Source organism: Schistocerca piceifrons, chromosome 4 (assembly GCF_021461385.2).
Source record: "Schistocerca piceifrons isolate TAMUIC-IGC-003096 chromosome 4, iqSchPice1.1, whole genome shotgun sequence".
Classification (NCBI taxonomy): Eukaryota; Metazoa; Arthropoda; class Insecta; order Orthoptera; family Acrididae; genus Schistocerca; species Schistocerca piceifrons.
The window spans coordinates 29,799,961-29,826,362 of NC_060141.1; the positions used below are offsets into that span (position 1 = coordinate 29,799,961).

General features: G+C 39.1%; 1 protein-coding gene across 1 annotated transcript in view; it reads left to right on the forward strand.

Annotated features, from left to right (window-relative positions):
• The window catches only part of LOC124794888 (E3 ubiquitin-protein ligase KCMF1-like), a 93,125-nt gene extending 86,906 nt beyond the window's left edge, over positions 1–6,219 (forward strand). Inside the window, 1 exon segment of the mRNA XM_047258584.1 lies at positions 3,363–6,219. Coding sequence (XP_047114540.1) covers positions 3,363–4,155 — 793 coding nt within the window. The 3' untranslated portion in view covers positions 4,156–6,219.
• Positions 6,220–26,402: the final 20,183 nt, after the last annotated feature.

Consider the following 26,402-nt stretch of genomic DNA (forward strand, 5'->3'; position numbering starts at 1 on the left):
AAGACTTTTCTGCATCTTTCTGTGAAAAAGTCCCAAACAGATCTTACTTTATACAGAGGGTCATGGCCTGGTTCTCGTTGAGGTATCCATAGCACATTGTTGTTCACATACAGCATCTTGAATCTGGCAAAAAATCTGTCTCGTGACATTAGCTGAGAAGCAAATGATGAAGCAAGCACAGGGTCTTCAGAACCATAATACCTAAGTTTAAGTTTCTTTACAACACACTCGTGCAAAGCGATTGCAAAAAATTGATGTACTTCATGTATCCTGACTGCTCTCCATTTCTTCCATAAAGATTTTGGTTTGATTCTGTTCTGACGGCGAAGTTCAGAAACAGTATCAGTAGCATATATATTTGTCTCTGACTTTACTTTTAGATACATGCTCTGATCAAAAAATTGCAACAAACAGTCTAGTTCTGACGATAATGTATCGACAGGAATCTGAATTCCACTCGTTTCTTCAGAGGTAATTCAGGGAGTGCATCAAAATAACACCATTCATTATGAAGGGCAGGCTGTTGAACTGAATGACAAACCTGACTAATAGAAACTTGTGCATTAGCTTCTTCATACTTACTACCATTGTTTCTATCAGCAGCACAGGTTTCACTCTCCAGCCCACGTGAGTCGTCATCGTCTTCTGAAAAATCAGTGATGTCATTTGAAAGATCATAAAGTTCTGAGCCATTGTTTAAGAGTTCTTCAATCTCTAAGTTTGACAAGCGATGCCTGTTAGCCATATTCACTATTTCTGTTTTTACACATGGGAAGGATGGACACAATAGCACAACATGGCAGCTGACAAAGAACAAAACAACCTTCAACAATATTCCAAGCGCGCTTGCGCAGTTCTCGTAACACTGGTACCATTCACGAGAGACTGGCATGCACTAGCCATCAACAATGCACTTACAACAAGCCAAACAATTAGTCTCGCCACATACAAACATAAAACACACATTTAAATCACAAATAAATAAGTCAGAAGTGAAGAATGTATGACATATATCTGTCTGATTTTATGGTTAAAACATAGTGAACGTATCTAGTACGTCCATTGGCTTCAGTGTGTTAGTTAACCTAAGCTCAATATGCAAGATAAACAATCTTATTCATTATTATTCACTAGGCAGTCCAGTATTTTGTTAATATATTTTGCTTGAAAATGATTATTGTGAAAATCATAGAGATTGGGGATTGTATTTTATCCAATGTATGCAGCTGAAGAAACAAAATTAATAGACCATAAGTGTTGAGACTAAGTGAATAAAAGTTGATCCAAAATTACGGAGCTGGAGATCACTACAAATTGGGAAAGAAGTTGTAGAACAGACAAATATCATAATAAGAAAGATAATGGATAGAAAGCAAAGTAAATTTTAGGGGTTTTCATGTTTATTGTTGTATTCACAGTAAACAATAATTTTTAACAATAGTCCCCCCCCTCCGCTTTTATTAACAGCCATATGTTCTATATGATTACTGTAGACATATTCAGTGGTCACTTTCGCTTCTTTTACATTCTAACATGGATTTGTGTGGAAAGTAGAAAACATTTTCTTGAAGAATACTCAGCATCCTAGTTGAATTATTAAAGGTAAGAAAATATTGATGTGGCAAGTATTTTGGTCTTTGGCTGATGTCAGTGTTAGCAATCAAACAATACTGTGTGCAGTAACAATGTAGTAGTCTGTAAGTGACCGATATATTTTTGAGAACTGACATGTAATGAGTGACGATAAATACTATTATATAACATTTCAGTAAGATACTTTCAGTTTCGAAATGTGGTGCTACAGAAGAATGCTGAAGATTAGATGAGTAGATCACATAACTAATGTGGAGGTATTGAATAGAAGTGGGGAGAAGAGGAGTTTGTGGCACAACTTGACCAGAAGAAGGGATCGGTTGGTAGGACATGTTCTGAGGCATCAAGGGATCACCAATTTAGTACTGGAGGACAGCGTGGAAGGTAAAAATAGTAGAGGGAGACCAAGAGATGAATACACTAAGCAGATTCAGAAGGATGTAGGCTGCAGTAGGTACTGAGAGATGAAGAAGCTTGCACAGGATAGAGTAGCATGGAGAGCTGCATCAAACCAGTCTCAGGACTGAAGACGACAACAACAACAACAACAACAACAACCACCACCTTCAATTTGTTACATGAAACATTTAAGCGTTCATTATCTCCGTGTGCTACTGCTTCTTTTTGAGCTGTTTTGTATGAAGCAAAAGGACAGTTATAGTTACTGGACTGTGTGAACAAGGTCGAGCATGCTCCCTCTATACTGCTTCTCTCCTTGTATGGTCTTAGTGAAGAAAACATAAGCATCAGTCAAGGAAAGGGCTTTGGGTCTGTTGTAACTGGCCGACTGCTGCCTACAAGGCAGGACAAGGAGTGATCCGTGATGCTGTAACATTTGACCAGCAGATCGCCAATCCCTCAACCCATTACTGCCAGTGAATCAATCATGACAATGCCGCTACTTCTTTATTCTTAGCAAAGATAACTCACTTCATCCTATAAACGACTCCCCCATTTATCGGCATTCACGAAAAAAAGTGTATAGACAGTGGAGAAATGCCATTCAGAACTACAGTTCAGCTACAGATAAAGGCTATCTCTAACCAACTCTGAACCTCTCTGAGAAAATTTAACATCTGTTTTGGATGGGAGTGAGGGGCATTAATGAACAGCATTAAATGTCTCTTCCCCCCCCCCCCCCCCCCCCTCCCCCATTGTTACAAATGGCTATTGGTCCTGTATCTAGTCCAGCTGCTTAAAATTAAATTCCACTGTTAATTCATTGGATCCTTCATTTATTTGTAATTATATTTTGCCATCTGTGTACAAACTGTGTGAAAGTTGGTGAGTCTGACATAAAGAGACATCCTCTTGTTCTTCGTGGGAGTCAGGATATCTATTTGTTGACTGTGACCATGGTCACTCGTTAGTCTGTCACAGTTTTTGCTAAATTTTAAAAGCAAATATATATTCAGCAGTCTCAGATCTTTGTATGAAAGATTTGAATTGTTGTGACATTCTTACATTTGGGTAGGGTTCTGTTGTATATTGTTATATATATGTATATGACTATATAAGTAAGTCGTAACTAAACCTTGATATATATGTTAATATACTTGGTAATAAACATCTCGGGCATTTGTGAGTTACATGCATCAAACAAACATAACTCTTGCTTTAAATGTACTTTGTTTTATTTGTCTTCTGCTGTCAAATTTAGAAAATGCAGAATCTGGTTTTAACACATTTTTCAATAACTACAGATATTTTTTTAAAGCTATGTGATAATATTGGATATTAGAAATACATAGAATATTTCTTGATTACAGATGCTTCAATCCACATCTGACAGATGCGGAGCTCCAAGTTTTGGAACGAGAAAGGGCAAATCGTAGCCTCTTTGTGCAGGAAGTTGTTTTATCTTCAATTGTCGAAGAAGCGTCGAAGCTGTCCTTGACGGGAAAAGGTGCTGAAGTGATAGGAGTACGGAAAGAAAGTGAAGAAAAAGCTGCTGCTGAGGAAGAGTGTGTAACTTTGAAAACATCAGCTGGTGCCCCATTAGATAATACAAAAAATCTCTCGGAAGGAGAGGGGAGAAGCACGGACTCCCAAGGGATAACTGCGCCTCAGCAGCCCATTGGACAGGGTCATCAGCCTGCACCTGTGGCAGCTGCACAGGTTTCTACCTGTATGCCCCACACAGTGCGCCATCGAGAGCACCTACTACAGCAGCAAGTTGTTAAGCAGCATCAGCATCTTCTCCCACAGGCCCAGCAACAACCGCAGCCTGTCCCAGGAACAGTAAGGCGTGCTGCACCAACTGTTGCTAGAGGCCCTGCTCCAGTGCTGACTCGACAGTCGGTGCCGCCACCTCCGCAGCGAGTGCAAGTGGTCCCGACAGTACGGGTTGTGACAGGCACTGGCACAGTTAGGGAAGTTGCCCCATCCCCTCTCCTTTCAGTGGCTGCAGCTCTTCCCGTACCAGGTGCTCGAGGCGGCGCCTCTTCCCCTGCTCCTTCTCGTAGGAAGCCTGTTCGACCGGGAACTGGCAGTAGCACGGGAGCCACAGAAGCTAGTGCAGGCACTAGGAATCGTTCTGCCGAACCCCCGCCACCTCGTTAACAAATGGCTATTGGTCCTGTATCTAGTCCAGCTGCTTAGAATTAAATTCCACTGTTAATTCATTGGATCCTTCATTTATTTGTAATTATATTTTGCCATCTGTGTACAAACTGTGTGAAAGTTGGTGAGTCTGACATAAAGAGACATCCTCTTGTTCTTCGTGGGAGTCAGGATATCTATTTGTTGACTGTGACCATGGTCACTCGTTAGTCTGTCACAGTTTTTGCTAAATTTTAAAAGCAAATATATATTCAGCAGTCTCAGATCTTTGTATTAAAGATTTGAATTATTGTGACATTCTTACATTTGGGGTAGGGTTCTGTTGTATATTGTTATATATATGTATATGACTATATAAGTAAGTCGTAACTAAACCTTGATATATATGTTAATATACTTCGTAATAAACACCTCGGGCATGTCAGTCTGACCAGCTTTTGCAGACTGTTGTAAAATAGCTTGTGTGTGTACTTGAATCTGCAAGATGTGGATGTGCGTGGTAGACTGTTGAGAATGAACTGATCTTGTTTTCCATAAACACAAATGTAAAATATCTTTTTTTTTTTTTTTTTCATAGTCTTTGTTAAGGCAAAGAGAGAAGTCCTATCCATTTTATTTCCTTTTTTTCCCCCCCTACCTTTATTATTTTGTAATATCTTCTGTGATTTATTGCACAGAGTGCTTTACAGTTCTGGCACACTCATAGACTGTTAATTATTCATGTGAGGGATTAAACTTTGCTCTCTGTTAAATGCAGATGTGTAACTATTAACAGGTCTAACAAATGAATTTCTGTAACAATCTCATGAAATCTATTTAGGTGAGCACCGTGCATCAGATTTTATAGACTTTTTTCGATTAATATGGGCATGTGCTGCTGCAGTAGTAGTCTTTATTGCCACATTTTATTTGTATTTGCTGTAATTAAATCAATTAAGCCCTATAAAAAATGTGCTTAAACTTTATTGTTTGGGAGGACAGATAACAGTTCAGAGTAATTTTGTCTTTTTGTTTTGACATCTCACTGGTTAATAAAGCTGTCATACAATTGGGAGTGTTTGTTTTAGTAATATTATCATCACACTTCTGTGCAACCATCCTGAATAACTTGTAAAGACATTATGCACAACTGCCGTTTGGTTTTGTTCTGTAATTTATTTTGTGCAGTCACTACCTAAAAGTGTTATCTTTGTTACATTAATACTTGGTTAAGAGTATACCCAAGTAATATCAGCATAATGATGGTGGAACAACTTGGATTTGTAATGCATCATATATCATTATAAATACAATATTTATTATCTATTAGGTTTAATGTTGTAAACAGATGCCAGACTTCTTTAGAGTAATGTGGAATATATGTTATATGCTTCTTTTTTTATTAAAATGTGTCAAAACTTGATGAAAAGTTTTCACTTCATAAGATGAGTAGCATTATTAGAACTATTGGATCAGGTAGTATGTAAAATTTCTTTTGGTATATTGGAAGATATCACTGTGATAAAATATAAATGCAGCACACAGCTGGTTTTCTTATCTAAAGTACTGCACTATTAATTTGTCACAGCAAATTGCTTATTAAGCATGAATATCGGAGAGCATTTTTACCAAAATCATGCATGTAATTGTCTGTACCAGACAGTCTCCATTATATACTGTTTGATGCAGCTCATATAGCAGTTGCGTAAAGAAAATTTGTGCCCAGATCAATATTTCTGGAGCTACTGATGTTGAACTTAACCAGTGAAATACATAATAACCCTCTGCACTATTCCAAAATATGATTGTAACTCTGTTCAGTTTCCTTTCAGCCCCTTTCATTATTGAGATTTGCTTTACAATAGTTATACAATAAATATGTATAGAAGATATAGTGAGGCTAGAAATAAAAATTTAAGGATTCTGATACAGCTTAGCTCCAGGATATTTGAATTACCTACTAAAGGTTATGCATAAATTGCATAATACTAATGACCTTAAAGTAAAAATGAAAATAAATACATTTTGGTAAGAAACCTAGCATTCCTTAATCTATAGCATATAACTTGGTCATTTTTCTGTTTTGTGGTTGAATTTGTGTATGTTTAAAAAGAATCAATTGATGTAATTTAAGGTTCATACATATATGTCAGCTGCTGAACTGACTATGATGCACACTTGCTCATTTTATTGAATTTTCACTGCTTTGTCTGTGAGTGTATCCAAGGGGATTTGTGCTTTTGAATGAAAAGACAGTGTCTCTCTCTCTCTCTCTCTCTCTCTCTCTCTCTCTCTCTCTCTCTCTCTCTCTCTCTCTGTTAAGTGCTAAAGGTAAAACTGTCATGGTGTGCAAAAATGAGCTATGCAATGAAGATTCCTATTGATTTCCATGCAGTTATGGATGAAGTGTGTCCCGATGGCATAGCAAGAAGGCTGACTGCTAGATTTGTTTCTTATTGCATATTCAGTTGCATAGACTGACACAGAGAATGATTCTGTAATGTAGCACTCCAATATCAGTGGACGATCTTAAGCGAGTGAAACATGATCTGTGCCCAATTCAAAAACGTTGTTCACTCACATTAAAAACTTGCACTTTTGTGTATAACTGAATTATCCACACACCAGTACAAACTGGACTGTATCAGTAGCAGCCCAGTTTTCCGTAATATCTTTCAACAATTCAGCTTTCTATTGGAAAGTTATCCCACATTCAGAATACTCAAAGCTTGTCTGAATTGAATATTCTACTTTAAGTAACTAATCTCATAGCACCAAGTCTTCTCTTTTTAATGCCCAAAACAGGTATGTTCATTTCTGAAGCTTGATATTCTGTTAATCTGTGTTGCTGTGTCACAAATTGTGCATCATAATTAGATGCAAACATCTGTTACCTTTTTTTGCCATAATTTGTCACGACATTGATAAGAGGCAAAATGTTAATAAAATTAATGGTAAATCACCTACACAGCAAAAATATAAGGTAAACTGGAACTCGAAAAAATGACAGTAGAATCTAGAGCTGTTCTAATAGATTTCTTTATCTCTATGGTTCATAAATATGTTCCAGACTATTCAGTTCATATGCTACTCAAGAAGGCACATCATAAATATAGCAAAAAAGATATTAGTATACATTTTTGTCTGCTGTGTTTCTCAGAGGAAGCAGAAATTCTTGCATAATAATATTAGTTTTTGCTATCACCCTTCACATTGTTGCTCTCAAATTCATAAGCATGAAACCAAAGAAGGATGGGAGTAAAGTACCAGACAAAAGAACAAAAGAGAGAAAATGAAAGGTCCTAATGTACCAGCTGACTACTTAGCATTGCCCTGTTACTATCTATCTCAATATTATACAGATGTGGTGTCATCATAATTGTCACCAATCAGCCCTGAAAACCTGAAAATTGTGATTTGACATTAATGTCAGTTACTTTTGAGTATTTGAATGTGACACTACATTTTCACCCAAAATCCTGCTCACAGGGATGAGCTATTCAATGCAGATTTCTATTGATTTCCATGCAGTTACAGATGAAGTGATCATGAATTGGTCTAGCAATATTGAAAACTATTGAGACAGCACTAGCATTGGTCACTTTTCATTATTTTTGTGTGTCACTTCTTTCCCAGCCCCACCCCCATTCCCAGTTCTGCAGGTGTCTGACCTCTGCAGTATTTCTTCCTAGATATGAAGCCATGGGTCCGCTAAATTTGTTGAAATTTCTCCAGGTTTTCCACATTTCTACTTTACATATCGCCTTTTCCACCATCACCTACAGTCCAAGGGATTGGACATCAGCAAGATGCTCACCGAAACCTAAGCAACCCGAACAACTGTGTGTTCAACACTAATATATTTCATTTTTACATGCTACAACTTCACCCTGCTGCTAAGGGCATATGGGAGTGTCTTACCACAACAGCTTCCCCCACTCCTCCCCTCCTTCCGGATAGTCATATGTATACTAAATGTGACTGAAAATGCCGGTATTCCAGAGTAATGCTTACATCACTTTCCAATACCCAAATCGGAGTGCTAGGGATGTCTTACCCCCTCCCCACACCGCACATACAGAACTATTTGTGGACTACAAGCTGACTACTAGCCAGATGGCTGATGTCAGTGACAGGAAAGGATTTTGCCATTTATAGACACACACACAGTGTGTCAGTTTGGACTGTGCAACAAATTTACATTGAAAATCTGTAGATTATTTGTGTTCAACATTTACACATTTATTTAGACATAATATGATGAGAAAAATAGCCATCATAAGAAATTTATGTAGTTCCAACATTTTATTGGGATAACAGATATGGAGTGTTCTTATTACAAGAGTGGCACATTCAGCGGTGCATGAAACTGCACTAGTGCAGTGCAGTTTTATCTGTTTGAATGTGAGATACATGTAATAATAACACACTATATCTGTTGTGTTGCTGTGTGTTGTGCAGACGTCATGCAAGTATTTCGGGATAATTTTGCTTTGATAAGCGTACAGGTCTGGTTTGAAAATGAACAGTTGCATTTGAAATATTATGTTGCTGGTCACCAGTATAAAGTACACACAGCTGTAACAGAAATTTATATAATGGATTAAAAGAAACACTTAGCTTTAGCTTCAGAAATACTGTAAAGCCCCCTTATTGCACTCTTCAGTGGACTGAACCCAAAAGTGTAAATTACAGGGAAGAATAGGAGGCACAAGTGAAAATGAATAAATTACACTTACTGTCATTACCTTTATATTGTTCAAAATATTAAATTAAAAAAAAATTGAGTTTTGTCTAATTAAAAAATCTGAAGTAATTAAATTTACCAGTCTTCATAAACAGATAACAATAGACACAAAATCTGCAGCTTGTTACAGACGAGCTTGCACTGTACAGGGACATCCTGGGTGAGGAGGAGGGTGGATATTGTCATGTTATGGAACATACTGAGGAGGAATGTTTGTCTGGCATCAGACTGTACCAACCTAAGACTGTGCGCCTAGTACATACTAGCATATTTCACACGGAAGTAACAATAATTTGTGAAAGTGCATTATAGAGACGGCCTTCTTCAAAAGCGGTGTTTATTTGTAAAAGTTACTATGAAATTAAATTAAAGCTGTTGTAATACAATGCAATGAACATGAGGGAGGTTGCTACTAGTCATTATCAGATCGTGATTATCATTAAGACAGTGATTTCCAGACACTGTGAATCCATTACGCAGGCAACCATGAGCCATCATGCTACAATGAAAATCTTGCCTACCACACTAATGCTACATTACATGATAAATAACGTCACATGTATGCATTTTCTGTTTTGCTCCAAGACTGATTTTGAGGAGAAATATGATGAATTTTCTGCAGAAATCTGTATGAAAATCAATTTTGAAGCTTGCAGTAATTTCAAAGAAAAAATATGGGAAATGATGTTACACTGAATCATCAATGATGAGGAAGCATTGTATTGAGAGAATAGGATTTGAGTTGTAGCTGACAAAAATTTATGTAAAAAGTTGGTAAACATAAAATGTGGGAAGGCAGAAATAGCGTTTTACTGTACACGTCCTGTTTCATACCATCAATATATGTATTTACTTGAGTAGCAACATACCCTAGAAATGTTTAATATATGGGAATATTGTTAATAATTGTAACAATCACTCACTCAATGCCAAACATTTGCACTAATAAAATTCAGTGAACACTATCTAATAAAATTGGTAAATTAAACCAAGAAATGAAGATATTTCCATTTTTTCTTACAGTTTCTTATAGACATTATCCAATATGCACATACAATCTCTTAATTTATAATAAATAAACAAAATAACAGGAAGCACCTCTTGAGTACTATAACCACTTTTACCACCATCAACACTCTGACGTGACGTTTTTTAAGAATTTTTGATCAAACTGTAAACTGTGAATTTTCACTTGCCTTGTTGCTTACAAGTAGCATCCAGAGCATATTCAGCAATAGTGCAGCAGTTCGTTTTCTCCTTTTTTGTCAAAAATAATTTATTGTTAGTAACTGTGTAATTTTTCTACATACTACAGACATATTCACACCAAGTAACATACAAAAGATGTCTGTTATTTGGCACAATTTACAAAAATTTTAGGTTTTTTTCCTTCCACAGAAATTGGCATTTCTTTCATAGGCTAAAGGTACAGCAGCAGCTGATGGTTGTTTTTGTCTTCTACTTCTTCTTCTTGTATATATAATGCGGTCATTGTTTTAGCATGTTGCCAAAACTTTCTGCATATTTAACATAAGTCAAGATTTTCAGCGTTCTTTTCAATATGTTATAAATAGTCTTCACATGTTGCTGCCCAGTAATGTATTATTCCAAATATCACCTGCATGTCTGTAAATAAATTTGTGGACCAATGTATCCACATACTAAATGGTTAGTCTAAGGTGGATTTTGTGGAGTTCAGCAGTGGTCAGGAATTTGTCATTGATTGTGATGTACCTTTTAGATTTCATGACCAATATGATGTGAACAGTGCGTACATTTCTCTACATGATCAATTTTGATTGATGATATTTTTCTTCAGTTTCGTTATAGTGAGCTGTTTTATTTTTAGATGTCTATGTTGGTAAATAAATTTGGTTTGTCCACTTTGCCATTTATGTAGCCAAACTCATGGTAATACCGGTATTGCCTGCTGTGCTGATAGAAAATGTTAATTTCAGCTAGGATTATCAGTGGCAAGATACTTTCCGGCTTATGTTTGAGTACTACATTTATGATTAAACTTGGATTTTGGTTTCTTACTTTTTTCTTTGTGTTATTGATTAAAGGTGTTCTGTCCTTATTTCTCAAGCTCACGAGACTGAGGCCTCCCTATGCAAATGATAGAGTGTGTGTGTAACATTGTATTTTAAACACATTGCCTATTGATAAATAAACGTAAATATCGTGTGACTAGCAGCAAAAGGCTTGTTGTGTGGTGTTGGCCAGTGGGTTTGGGGTATGCAACATCTGTGCCATGTAATACAGTTTAGTTGCTGTTGATATACCACACTTAGGTGCTATTGATATGTCTACTGCCTTCAGTTTTTGAAGCAAGTCTAGTTCCCTGTGCCAATGAATTTTCAAAATGGCCCTTATTTTATTTAGCATTTGTTTCCAATAATAGATTATCATCAAAGCTGGAAATGCATTTAGGTAGAGGCCAAGTGATTCAAGTGATGTGCCTGCTTTGCACTGGTCCATGCTGTCAGTAATGTTGATGGCTGGTCTGATGTTAAACATATGTTTTGATCAAGTTTGGCACCTGTTGCTGTTGTGAAGTCTTGGAGAATATGTGCCAACATTGTGAGGTCTTCAGGTAATGAGACAGTTACACAGATGTTACCTGTGTATGTTGCGCAATACATTTTGATGCTATGGAGTATTAGACCTTGTACCTGTGATGCTGTGTTAACCCATAATGGTTCAAAGATCCCCATTGACAGCAGACATCCGTGCCTCACTGATTGACCAGCAGAAACATGGGTTCTCAAGTGTCCACTGAGTAAGATATTGGAGCATTCATGATAAGCTTCCTTCTGAAGTTCATCAAACAATCTCCGTAACCCATTTTCTCGATTGTCTGTAGTAGGGACTAGTGGCTGATGTAATTGGAAGATTTTTCAAAGTCAGTGAGTAGTATCAGGTATGGTGCAGCACCGATACATCCCAAGACTTTCGCCCAAAACAGATTCCATCTTTAGTTTGACCACTCAAATTGTTGTTTTGAAGTCAGCATTGAGGAGTGCGATTGGCCTCATTTACCCCATCCAACATTTTTGTTTTTGGGTATAATAATTAAATTTGCTCTTTCAGTTCATTGGGTAATCAGTCAAATGTAATTTGCCAATTCCAATAGTGATGTTCTGATTATGCACCAAAAATCTGTCTGAACCCAGTGATTTTCCTTTTGTGCTTTGAAAGCTGCTAGTTTGATTTCCTTGTCTGTAAAAGGTTCTTCAAGGAAGATTTTCCTTGACAGCAACGTACTGATGAAATCACTCACCAGGTTTGAGGGAAACTCTTCCACAGTTTTCAGGGAGGAAGTCAATGTGCGCATGAAGGAAGTATATTTGTATTTTAGGGGTATAAAACAGCCAAGCTTTTCATAACATAGCACAGTTCACCAGTAGACTCCTTGTTTTTTGTACTCTCTTAATTTTTAAGAAACTTAAACAAATTTCTAAAGTTTTCCCAGGCAGCATTCTCACTTGTCATGCAATATTTCAGCAGTTTGCTTGTCTCTGGAAAACTCTCGAATCTATGGGTTACTGAAAATATCCTCTTTGATGTTTGCTTCACTCAATCGGTACACCCCCAAGTGCTTATTGACTTTCTTTCTGTGGTTCACTTTGTTTGCACAATTTTCCGTGAATTATATAAACATCACTTTTGAACAAAACATAAGGACAAATTACAATCACTGACACCTACGGTACTAACTGGAGTAGCGTACTGAACTGCTATGATCTGAGTGCTGAATCATGTTTTTATTATATTGTCTCATTATTTCACATGTAACAGTTATACATTAGTTGGCAATACATTTCTTCTACTTTCTTTTATGGATTAAAACCTTTGTAAAAGTAAAACCAGATCCAAGTTTCAGTTTTCTTGTGATATCAATTATTGGCACGATGGAATTCATAAGAATTAGCTAGCGCCATGCAGTTTATATTTTCATGGTTGCTTGGTGCAGTTTTCTCTTGTTATGAGCCACAAGTGTACCAAGTCTGGTTGAAACAGCTTCAGGTATTTTACGCACACACACACACACACACACACACACACACACCCTTCTTCCTCTCTGCACCCCAGTGGGGTCAAAATGTGTACCCGAATAATCGAATTCCATGCTGCTCAGCCCCATGTGATGTAACGTTGGATGCTCCCCAGCACGCTCTCCACAATGTGATTGAGAAATTGTCACTCGAGCTTGTCCCATTGTTCAACAGCAGTCCCTGCTTGGTGGTTAAAGATTGTTCAAATGAGTTCCTGCGATTACACACTGCAAGTTTCAACTGATCCCAAGTATGCCAGTAGAGTCAGTGTCGTCGTAACTGCCGTCTGCTTCACGTCTGCTGTGCAGCGAGCTACATTAATTTAAGTATTAACTGTATTTTTCTTACTTGTCACTTCTTCTTCTGTGTGTATTTGCTTTTAGGAAGCTTTAATTGTCGAGTGCTATTAATAGTTCCATAGATTTCGTGTTTGTTTTGAATACAGTCAGAGAGAGTCCCTTTAGTCAACCATAGTGCCAGTAGTGCTAGTGTTTGTTTTCAATACAGTCCAGAGACAGGTAGTGCTATTTTCATTGTTTTATACAAGAAGTGGCTAGCAACCACAGTTTAGTGAATAAACAGCCGCCTTTAGTGAATTAGCAGTCTAGTTAAAGGTTGGTTAACTCTCTTCAGTAAATTGATTCCTTAGGATGGATAGGATGTGTGACTGCTGTGTACGAACGCAGGAGGAGCTGGCCACTGTTCACGAACAGCTGAGCGTGTTGATGGCCGCGGTCAGCCGTCTTCAGGCTGCTGCCTCAGAGTGTAGCAGCAGTGGGGAGTCTGGTGCGTTGCAAGGTACACCCCAGGTGTTACAAGCTTCACCCACTGTCCCTGCTGTCGAGACATCTTCGCGTGTACTGGGCGTGGTTGGGCCACCCTCTCCCCAAGGGGAGTGGCGGGTTCAGCGGCGTTCGCGGCGCACGAGGCGGAGGGTAAATGTGGAAGCTGGCCGTGTGGCATCGCCCGCTCTGCCTGTGAGTGGACATGTGGCTGCTCCTTCAGCAAGGTCCGAGCAGGCACACGGGGGGAGGGATTTATTAGTTATTGGGAGCTCCAACGTTAGGCGGGTAATGGAGCCCCTTAGGGAAATAGCGGGAAGGTCGGGGAAGAAGGCCAGTGTTCACTCTGTCTGCTTGCCGGGGGGTCTCATCCGAGATGTGGAGGAGGCCCTACCGGCGGCGATAGAGAGCACTGGGTGCACCTGACTGCAAATTGTTGCTCATGTCGGCACCAATGACTCCTGCCGTCTGGGTTCAGAGGTCATCCTCAGTTCGTACAGGCGGTTGGCGGATTGGTGAAGGCGGAAAGCCTCGCTCGTGGGGTGAAATCAGAGCTACCTATTTGTAGTATCGTTCCCAGAACCGATCGCCGTCCTCTGGTTTGGAGCCGAGTGGAAGGCTTAAACCAGAGGCTCAGAGATCTGGGGTGCAAATTTCTCGACCTCCGCTATCGGGTGGAGAAATGTAGGGTCCCACTGAATAAGTCAGGCGTGCACTACACGCCGGAAGCGGCTACAAGGGTAGCGGAGTACGTGTGGAGTGCACATGGGGGTTTTTTAGGTTAGAGAATCCCCTCGCTAGGCCCGACAAGACGCCTCCTGAGACACAGCAAGGTAGGAGTAGGCAAAATGCAACAGGGAATAACAATATTAATCTGCTAATAGTAAACTGCAGGAGCGTCTACAGAAAGGTCCCAGAACTGCACTCATTAATCGTGGCGATAACATATTAGACCTTCTGGTAACAAACAGACCCGAACTATTTGAAAAAGTTAACGCAGAACAGGGAATCAGCGATCATAAAGCGGTTACGGCATCGATGATTTCAGCCGTAAATAGGAATATTAAAAAGGGTAGGAAGATTTTTCTGTTTAGAAAAAGTGACAAAAAGCAGATTTCAGAGTACCTGTTGGCTCAACACAAAAGTTTTGTCTCAAGTACAGATAGTGTTGAGGATCAGTGGACAAAGTTCAAAACCGTCGTACATAATGCGTTAGATGAGTATGTGCCAAGCAAGATCGTAAGAGATGGAAAAGAGCCACTGTGGTACAACAACCGAGTTAGAAAACTGCTGCAGAAGCAAAGGGAACTTCACAGCAAACATAAACATAGCCAAAGCCTTGCAGACAAACAAAAATTACGCGAAGCGAAATGTAGTGTGAGGAGGGCTATGCGAGAGGCATTCAATGAATTTGAAAGTAAAGTTCTATGTACTGACTTGGCAGAAAATCCTAAGAAATTTTGGTCTTATGTCAAAGCGGTAGGTGGATCAAAACAAAATGTCCAGACACTCTGTGACCAAAATGGTACTGAAAGAGAGGATGACAAACTAAAGGCCGAAATACTAAATGTCTTTTTCTAAAGTTGTTTCACAGAGAAAGATTGCACTGTAGTTCCTTCTCTAGATTGTTGCACAGATGACAAAATGGTAGATATCGAAATAGACGACAGAGGGATAGAGAAACAATTAAAATTGCTCAAAAGAGGAAAGGCCTCTGGACCTGATGAGATACCAGTTCAATTTTACACAGAGTACGCGAAGGAACTTGCCCCCCTTCTTGCAGCGGTGTACCGTAAGTCTCTAGAAGAGCGTAGTGTTCCAAAGGATTGGAAAAGGGCACAGGTCATCCCCGTTTTCAAGAAGGGACGTCGAGCAGATGTGCAGAACTATAGACCTATATCTCTAACGTCGATCAGTTGTAGAATTTTGGAACACGTATTGTGTTCGAGTATAATGACTTTTCTGGAGATTAGAAATCTACTCTGTAGGAATCAGCATGGGTTTCGAAAAAGACGGTCATGTGAAACCCAGCTCGCGCTATTCGTCCACGAGACTCAGAGGCCCATAGACACGGGTTTCCAGGTAGATGCCGTGTTTCTTGACTTCCGCAAGGCGTTCAATACAGTTCCCCACAGTCGTTTAATGAACAAAGTAAGAGCATACGGACTAACAGACCAATTGTGTGATTGGATTGAAGAGTTCCAAGATAACAGAACGCAGCATGTCATTCTCAATGGAGAGAAGTCTTCCGAAGTAAGAGTGATTTCAGGTGTGCCGCAGGGGAGTGTCATAGGACCGTTGCTATTCACAATATACATAAATGACCTTGTGGATGACATCGGAAGTTCACTGAGGCTTTTTGCAGATGATGCTGTGGTGTATTGAGAGGTTGTAACAATGGAAAATTGTACTGAAATGCAGGAGGATCTGCAACGAATTGACGCAATTGAATCTCAATGTAGACAAGTGTAATGTGCTGCGAATACACAGAAAGATAGATCCTTTATCATTTAGCTACAAAATAGCAGGTCAGCAACTGGAAGCAGTTAATACCATAAATTATCTGGGAGTACGCATTAGGAGTGATTTAAAATGGAATGATCATATAATGTTGATCGTCGGTAAAGCAGATGCCAGACTGAGATTCATTGGAAGAATCCTAAGGAAATGCAATCCGAAAACAAAGGAAGTAGGTTACAGTACGCTTGTTCACCCACTGCTTGAATACTGCTCAGCAGTGTGGGATCTGTACCAGATAGGGTTGATAGAAGATATAGAGAAGATCCAATGGAGAGCAGCGCGCTTCGTTACAGGATCATTTAGTAATCGCGAAAGCGTTACGGAGATGATAGATAAACTCCAGTGGAAGATTCTGCAGGAGAGACGCTCAGTAGCTAGGTACGGGCTTTTGTCAAAGTTTCGAGAACATACCTTCACCGAAGAGTCAAGCAGTATATTGCTCCCTCCTACGTATATCTCGCGAAGAGACCATGAGGATAAAATCAGAGAGATTAGAGCCCATACAGAGGCATACCGACAATCCTTCTTTCCACGAACAATACGAGACTGGAATAGAAGGGAGAACCGGTAGAGGTACTCAAGGTTCCCTCCGCCACACACCATGAGGTGGCTTGCGGAGTATGGATGTAGATGTAGATGGGCTGTGCTTGCAGAAACTTCAGGACATTCCATTTAGTTGATCCATGTCTGCTGGAGGAAGGTATTCACAAGGAGGGCTAAGTATTCTTGTGCCAAATTGTTGATTATGGGGCCAGGCAGTAGGTCAGAGGAACATGTCCTGGTACACCTGTACACTTAAATGATAACTGAGCACCAGACCAATTCTACACTTACCAGTGAAGAGAACATGATGCCATTGATTCAGATTCTGTTTTAGATGTCGTTCATGCACCACAATGCTAGAAGGTTTATATTGTTGTTTGTAATAAGTGCCTAAAGACCAAATTGACAGTGTGGAGACAGTTGCTTATCGTATAGCTTAACACGGCCCTCCCAGGTGCCTCCTCACCTCGGGGCATTTGCAAGCCGTAATTTGTGGGTAGTAATTGTCAAGTGGTGGTGGTGGCGCCTACAAGCAACCACTTTCACACAGGTCTTCAGTGTTTTGTGTCTCACTATAATGTTTAAATGTTCTGACATTGGCACGGTGTATGCCGATTCATTGGACAATTTCCTGTGCACTTAATCCTTCTTGCCACAAAAACAACAGTACGTGCCATTTCAGAGCTCAAAATAATGTTTCGATATTTGTCGCCAGACCGATCTGTGCTACATGGGCCACATTGTCCTGTTCAAGCAGTGTAATGGCAATTGTAAGACTTGGGTTGAAAGGGAGTCTATGCGCACAAGAATTTGATGGAGATACTCATACCCTTGATTATGTTACTGGTAAAAGCAGTGGCAACAACATTGGTTCAGTACAGGGATATGGGAATTGAGAAAAATATTACTTTAAATATACACCTCAAGAGTGAAAGTCAGATTATATGTTTAAAAAATAATAAAAAAAAGTTACTTCAAAGAAGTGAACCTAGTCATTGTTCAAATCTGCTAGATGTTGACTGAATGCAACTGGGAAAAAAAGCTTAGCAGTGTGACCATGGCATTGCACAACTGACAGTGGAAACAAGCCTCTGAAATAAATTTGCCTGTCTCTTTGTACTTCTTTACGAACAGCAATGCTCGTTCACTATATTTTGATACTAGAGATTTTTCCAAGCCATGCACATATTTTGGCTGATGAAAAAATGCCCTTGACCTTTTATTTGTTTGTTGTAAAAAATACAGGTAGTACACGTGAAAGTATTTTATTATACTGTTAGAGTATCATTAACAGTAGAAAATTACAGTTATTATGAAATTTCTCTTCTAGTGGCTGCTGTGGCAGAAAATGTTATTTTAGAGCAGCCGTGATTTTGAGGAAAACAGGACTATGATTACATCATATATTCTCTTGTGACATGTTTTGAAGCAAATACCTTAAAATAACAAATACCCAAACATTCACGAAACTGTAACATATCCTGTGTCACCAGCACTGAAACGTTTGATTTACTCACCCTCCACAACCTATATCTCATCTGCTTCATTAACTCAATCCTCCGATACTAGAGTTAGGTAAAAGATATGGGCAAATGGAGGGGGGGGGGGGGTTATGCAAGGAGGGAACTTCTTGAGATCCTTTGGTCTTTTATCTGTGATTTTCTGCCCCTTTCAGAATATAACACCATAAACTCACACTTTTCCAGTCTTCAGTGTCATTTATGGAGTATTTTGATTAAATTACCACTGAACAGGTTTTTCTATAAAAACAATGGCTATGCAGCCATTTTGCTTGCTGCCCATCAGCAGACTACTTTCTGTGAATGGCCAATCCCAGTCAGCAACTGACAATGGAAATGAGAGTGTGGCACTGTTGGCCAGGAGACCCCATCCGGGGAAGTTGGGCCGCTAAGTGCAAGTCTTATTTCAGTCAACGCCACATTGGGCGACTTGCGTGCTGAAGATGAGTATGAAATAATGATGAGGACGACACAACACCCAGTCCCCGAGTGGAGAAAATCTCCAATCCAGCCGGGAATCGAACCCAGGCCCGCTTGCACGGGAGGTGAGCACATTACCACCCAGCTAAGCAGGCGGACAACTGACACAGTCATTTGTTCTTTGCTTACTAAGTTGGTCCCTTTCAGTGTTCAGGCAAATAAAAATATCATGTTTGAAGCACACTTTTCAATTCACATCATAGGGTAACTTATAGTGTGCAACTCCTTGCCTCTTTGTTAACAAGATAACATGCTACCATAGGATTTCGAAATTACTGTTTTGTCCATAACATGTATCTAAATATGTTCCAATATCCTTCATGCTGTTATTCAGTTTCTCAGTTTACTACTGAATTCCAGTTTCATCTGTTCTTCCTGAGGAAAGACCATGCCATATAAAGGTTATAGCTTCTTCACTCCGAAGGTCATGAATTCCAAGCTTGTACACATGTAATTGTCTGTAATAGCAGGCCAAATGTGCTGAAATGTCAGGGCAAGTTAATGTCTTTTTCCAAATATAAATTGAGAAGTATTTCTGAAGAAGCTTATTTTATGCACATCTGAGGCTCTCTGTCATTGCTTTGTGATTCCAAAGTTGCAAGTTGTGATAAATTTTCCAGTATTACCCTTTGTCCTACATTTACAATCTGGTTGCAATTTTAAATCTCTCATTGACAGGTTCCTTAGAAAAAGGGGAATGCAGGTTAAAATCTTCATTAAAATATTGTCTGTAGGACAATGGTGGGCTGTAATTCTGTTCCTTTGTAAAACCCTAAATACAGATAACACATACCTAATTTTTATGTTTAATTTGAAACAAATGCATTTTCTTTCCTCCTCAGAAGTATGCTGGTATCTACAGTAATGACTTTCTGTATGTGGGGATCAAAGTGTACGTTCTTTTTCAGTAGATATGTCAATTTCCTTTTAAAAATGTGATGGCCCCCTCCCACCAAATTTTGCTACTACACCAGTCGAAGTACTGAGAACTGTACTACCAAGAACTACTGATTTATATCATTTTGCAAAAAGAAATACTTGCAACCATCTTCTGAATGCATTTTGGAGGTATGTGCAGTTGCATTTAGTTTTTTTCCTGAATTGTTTTAGTAGATCTGTTTGATACCCTATGCAAGGTGTCCTGCAATCGATCATTTTCAAATTCAAGATTTTTTTCCAGGTTTTTCGAGGCAAATATTATTCCATGTTGCTTTTTTATTAAAGTGAGACTAAAACATCATTTCTGCAAAACTTTATATTCATAATTCAATTCAATTTATTAGCGTCCTTTTGGTACATCATCAAAATGCCATAGGACTTGTCAATAAACATTACAATTTAAAATACATGTACATGAAAATTTATAATTGAATTTACTTGTCACTTAGACATTACAATTTTAATAGAACTGTAAGAACATTAAATAAAAATATACAAGTAGGTTAACAACGTACAAAAAAAAAAAAAAAGAAAAAAAAAAAAAAAAAAAAAGAGCTAGTGATTCTCACAACAAAGATTATTTCCATTCTTACATTAACACTGTTTCACACTTTCATAGAAACAGCAAGTATTTAAATGAAATGATAATTAAATAGACCCCCCCCCCCCCCCATGAACCATGGACCTTGCCGTTGGTGGGGAGGCTTGCGTGCCTCAGCGATACAGATGGCCGTACCGTAGGTGCAACCACAACGGAGGGGTATCTGTTGAGAGGCCAGACAAACATGTGGTTCCTGAAGAGGGGCAGCAGCCTTTTCAGTAGTTGCAGGGGCAACAGTCTGGATGATTGACTGATCTGGCCTTGTAACATTAACCAAAACGGCCTTGCTGTGCTGGTACTGCGAACGGCTGAAAGCAAGGGGAAACTACAGCCGTAATTTTTCCCGAGGGCATGCAGCTTTACTGTATGATTAAATGATGATGGCGTCCTCTTGGGTAAAATATTCCGGAGGTAAAATAGTCCCCCATTCGGATCTCCGGGCGGGGACTACTCAAGAGAACGTCGTTATCAGGAGAGAGAAAACTGGCATTCTACGGATCGGAGCGTGGAATGTCAGATCCCTTAATTGGGCAGGTAGGTTAGAAAATTTAAAAAGAGAAATGGATAGGTTAAAGTTAGATATAGTGGGAATTAGTGAAGTTCAGTGGCAGGAGGAACAAGACTTTTGGTCAGGTGATTACAGGGTTATAAATACAAAATCAAATAGGGGTAATGCAGGAGTAGGTTTAATAATGAATAAAAAAATAGGAGTGCGGGTTAGCTACTACAAATAGCATAGTGAACGCATTATTGTGGCCAAGATAGACACAAAGCCAATGCCTACTACAGTAGTACAAGTTTATATGCCAACTAGCTCTGCAGATGATGAAGAAATTGATGAAATGTATGACGAGATAAAAGAAATTAATCAGGTAGTGAAGGGAGATGAAAATTTAATAGTCATGGGTGACTGGAATTCGTCAGTAGGAAAAGGGAGAGAAGGAAACATAGTAGGTGAATATGGATTGGGGGGAAGAAATGAAAGAGGAAGCCGCCTTGTTGAATTTTGCACAGAGCATAACTTAATAATAGCTAACACTTGGTTCAAGAATCATGAAAGAAGGTTGTATACCTGGAAGAATCCTGGAGATACTAAAAGGTATCAGATAGATTATATAATGGTAAGACAGAGATTTAGGAACCAGGTTTTAAATTGTAAGACATTTCCAGGGGCAGATGTGGATTCTGACCACAATCTATTGGTTATGAACTGCAGATTGAAACTGAAGAAAATGCAAAAAGGTGGGAATTTAAGGAGATGGGACCTGGATAAACTGAAAGAACCAGAGGTTGTAGAGAGTTTCAGGGAGAGCATAAGGGAACAATTGACAGGAATGGGGGAAAGAAATACAGTAGAAGAAGAATGGGTAGCTCTGAGGGATGAAGTAGTGAAGGCAGCAGACGATCAAGTAGGTAAAAAGACGAGGGCTAATAGAAATCCTTGGGTATCAGAAGAAATATTGAATTTAATTGATGAAAGGAGAAAATATAAAAATGCAGTAAATGAAGCAGGCAAAAAGGAATACAAACGTCTCAAAAATGAGATCGACAGGAAGTGCAAAAGGGCTAAGCAGGGATGGCTAGAGTACAAATGTAAGGATGTAGAGGCTTGTCTCACTAGGGGTAAGATAGATACTGCCTACAGGAAAATTAAAGAGACCTTTGGAGAGAAGAGAACCACTTGTATGAATATCAAGAGCTCAGATGGCAACCCAGTTCTAAGCAAAGAAGGGAAGGCAGAAAGGTGGAAGGAGTATATAGAGGGTTTATACAAGGGCGATGTACTTGAGGACAATATTATGGAAATGGAAAAGGATGTAGATGAAGATGAAATGGGAGATAAGATACTGCGTGAAGAGTTTGACAGAGCACTGAAAGACCTGAGTCGAAACAAGGCCCCGGGAGTAGACAACATTCCATTAGAACTACTGATGGCCTTGGGAGAGCCAGTCATGACAAAACTCTACCATCTGGTGAGCAAGATGTATGAGACGGGCAAAATACCCACGGACTTCAAGAAGAATATAATAATTCCAATCCCAAAGAAAGCAGGTGTTGACAGATGTGAAAATTACCGAACTATCAGTTTAATAAGTCACAGCTGCAAAATACTAACGCGAATTCTTTACAGACGAATGGAAAAACTGGTAGAAGCGGACATCGGGGAAGATCAGTTTGGATTCTGTAGAAATGTTGGAACACGTGAGGCAATACTAACCTTACGACTTATCTCAGAAGAAAGATTAAGAAAAGGCAAACCTACGTTTCTAGCATTTGTGGACTTAGAGAAAGCTTTTGACAACGTTAACTGGAATACTCTCTTTCAAATTCTGAAGGTGGCAGGGGTAAAATACAGGGAGCGAAAGGCTATTTACAATTTGTACAGAAACCAGATGGCAGTTATAAGAGTCGAGGGGCATGAAAGCGAAGCAGTGATTGGGAAAGGAGTGAGACAGGGTTGTAGTCTCTCCCCGATGTTATTCAATCTGTATATTGAGCAAGCAGTAAAGGAAACAGAAGAAAAATTCGGAGTAGGTATTAAAATTCATGGAGAAAAAGTAAAAACTTTGAGGTTCGGCAATGACATTGTAATTCTGTCAGAGACAGCAAAGGACTTGGAAGAGCAGTTGAATGGAATGGACATTGTCTTGAAAGGAGGATATAAGATGAACATCAACAAAAGCAAAACGAGGATAATGGAATGTAGTCAAATTAAATCGGGCGATGCTGAGGGGATTAGATTAGGAAATGAGACACTTAAAGTAGTAAAGGACTTTTGCTATTTAGGGAGTAAAATAACTGATGATGGTCAAAGTAGAGAGGATATAAAATGTAGACTGGCAATGGCAAGGAAATAGTTTCTGAAGAAATTTGTTAACATCGAGTATAGATTTAAGTGTCAGGAAGTCATTTCTGAAAGTATTTGTATGGAGTGTAGCCATGTATGGAAGTGAAACATGGACGATAACCAGTTTGGACAAGAAGAGAATAGAAGTTTTCGAAATGTGGTGCTACAGAAGAACGCTGAAGATAAGGTGGGTAGATCACGTAACTAATGAGGAGGTATTGAATAGGATTGGGGAGAAGAGAAGTTTGTGGCACAACTTGACTAGAAGAAGGGATCGGTTGGTAGGACATGTTTTGAGGCATCAAGGGATCACAAATTTAGCATTGGAGGGCAGCGTGGAGGGTAAAAATTGTAGAGGGAGACGAAGAGATCAATACACTAAGCAGATTCAGAAGGATGTAGGTTGCAGTAGGTACTGGGAGATGAAGAAGCTTGCACAGGATAGGGTAGCATGGAGAGCTGCATCAAACCAGTCTGAGGACTGAAGACCACAACAACAACAATTAAATAGACATCCTAGCTGCAAGCAGGCGTTGATACACTTCATTGGGGACATGTTGAAAATGTGTGTCCCGACCGGGACTCGAACCCAGGATCTCCTTCTTACATGGCAGACGCCCTATCCATCTGAGCTACCGCTGCAAATGTGGCGTGTTCACACGACACAAACCCCAATCTACTACTCGCCCACCATCTGTCGGTGTAGAAAAGAAATATCAGTGGCAAGCGACTACGCTCCCCATAAACGTCAAAAATTTAATTCAGTTATTCTGAAATACAGAAATGGAGGAAGTTCTTTTGTGGTCTGTGTTCGCAACTTGTGTTGCAAAAAACATTCAGACCAACCGCAGGAAATAGAGAAAGCGGTAAAAATGGTGTAGACAGTGGCTGCTAAAGCGAAAGCAGTTTTCTCACGTAAATTTACTACGAGAGCTGCAGGGCGAACCTAACGACTGGCGAAATTATTTGCGGATGGATGTCGAAACTTATAATTATCTCTTAAAGCTTGTAATGCCTCATATTATGAGAAAAAATACTTGTATGAGAAGGGCAATTTCTCCTCATGAACGGCTGGCGGTAACATTAAGATTCCTTGCAACAGGAAGGAGCTACAAGGATGTGGAATTTTCAACTGCAATATCGAAACAAGCGTTGAGTGAAATAATACCCAACACATGTGAAGCTATTTACGCTGTCCTGAAGGATGAGTTCATGAAGGCAAGTCAAGTAAATTAAGTCTGCCAAGTTACAGATAATATTTTTGGTGTTGTAGATGTCTTTGAAACACAGTAGGCCTATGTTATTAGAGATTATATACCTACATGGTCAATGAACTATGGTTTACTTTGTTTCTGAGTAGGCATTTTCAGTTCGCTACTGTGTAGAAGCAACCTGTTACAAACTTTTGTTACAGGATACAAAACTCCACTCTGAATTCTAGACAGAGTTCGCAACGAATTTTTTTTAAATTATTGTTACTGTTTCTCTGTTTGCCGAGGCGTCAACTGCCAGCAATTTTTCAATTAGAGCATTGTATGCTGTTGTCTTTTTGTGTCGGTCACTATATTCTTTACTTTTAATCTCTCACAAACATGGGTGGTTTCTATATATTTCAATGAATTCGCTTACAAACTCTCGAGAACACTGACGAGTAGCAGCCATTTTAATGCCCTGTGCGTACAAATAATGAGCAAACAGCTGTTTCGCGCCAGATTTGCGGCGATCTCCTGTCCACACGCTACAACTTGTCTGCGCAGATGTGGTTTGAACCCACAGATTTGAGAGGTTTCGCTCAAACCTCCAACTCCAACTTCCAGGTTTGCACACACCTCAGGTTGGTGCAAATCTTCTGTACACACCAACGAGTTAAAATTTCATAGAGTGGCTATAGGTCCGCCATGTTTGAAGCAAATTGGAGTTCTGTCCGCCATGTTTTCTTTAGTCAAGGCATTCGTCTGCTGTGTCCCGCCCCCTTGTAACTGCGTTTGACTTACTTGAAATAGCCCATTACTAGCTTTGTTTTTTCTAAAACAAGCAATAGACAGCAGTGATTTCAGTGTACACTGACAGCAAAAAGCTATGTTTTTGTCGAAATATGGCTAAACTTTTCGATGTAGATAACACTATAAGACAACTCAAATAAGTCTGTCCATCCACTATAACGTTACTTGTTGCCCATAAATTAATGCAATTAGAGCAGGTACCACCAGAATAATACGGTGAAACTCCTAAACACGCTGTGGTTAACTATTAGAAACAGTAACGGGCGCAGAAATGCGATATTTTTGTCGCTATTTCAAAGTAAACAGTCAAAGCCTCAAAAACCAGTACACTGTGAATGAGAATATTATTTGAAATATATGTTACAAGTAGTTAACACAAGCATAGTAATTCAATAATAATAATAATCTACAAGAAAGGTAAAATAATTTATTTACATTTAATTTTTACAATGTTTTAACTGACATTCGTATTTTTTCGGTCTTTTCACTGACCTTTAAATAAAATAAGCTTCGTGTATAGTTGTCTCACAACTTTACCTCTCTGCTCAGATGATTTTGATCTGCATATGTGATTTATTCGACATACAAAAAAATGTTTGAGCAGCAGTTTTATCAGTTTAACATAATGGGTTTCTTCACCAAATTCGGTTTCTGTAAAAAGATGTTCATTGTTTATAAATAAGGAGCCTCTCACCAATTGCAACACTTCTGTCTGGAACCTCAACAAAACGTTTTTCTGACATTTCAGGATTATGTCCTCATTATTTCTGAAAACCTCAGCAACATACAAAGTTTAACAACATCATTAGCTGGATTGATTAAACTGGTTTTCACATCTTTCACTGCAATCAATCCAGTTCTTTTAGTCTCAATACAAGCAAAAATACCTTCTAAGCAGTCAGTACAGTTAATTTTGTTTGTCACCGGTCTCATTATACACAGCCTCTTATTTTTTCCCCATCCCAAACAAGGTCCTTCTTAATAGCCATCTCATCAAACATCAATGTTGCAAAAATTTGGGTTGTGCTATTCTCAACTTCAGAGGCAATTTTAGTGAAACCCTCGTCAGTAAAACCTGGATGGCCACCCACTGACATTGCCCAACGGCGAAGCGTTCTTGGGTGGGGTAATTTCACAAATTTTCGTAAGTAGCTGTATGCCTTGGCAGAATAAAAGTGTAGGGTCAGGGCAAATTTCCTTATTTGCTGAGAATAATGGCATACTTTA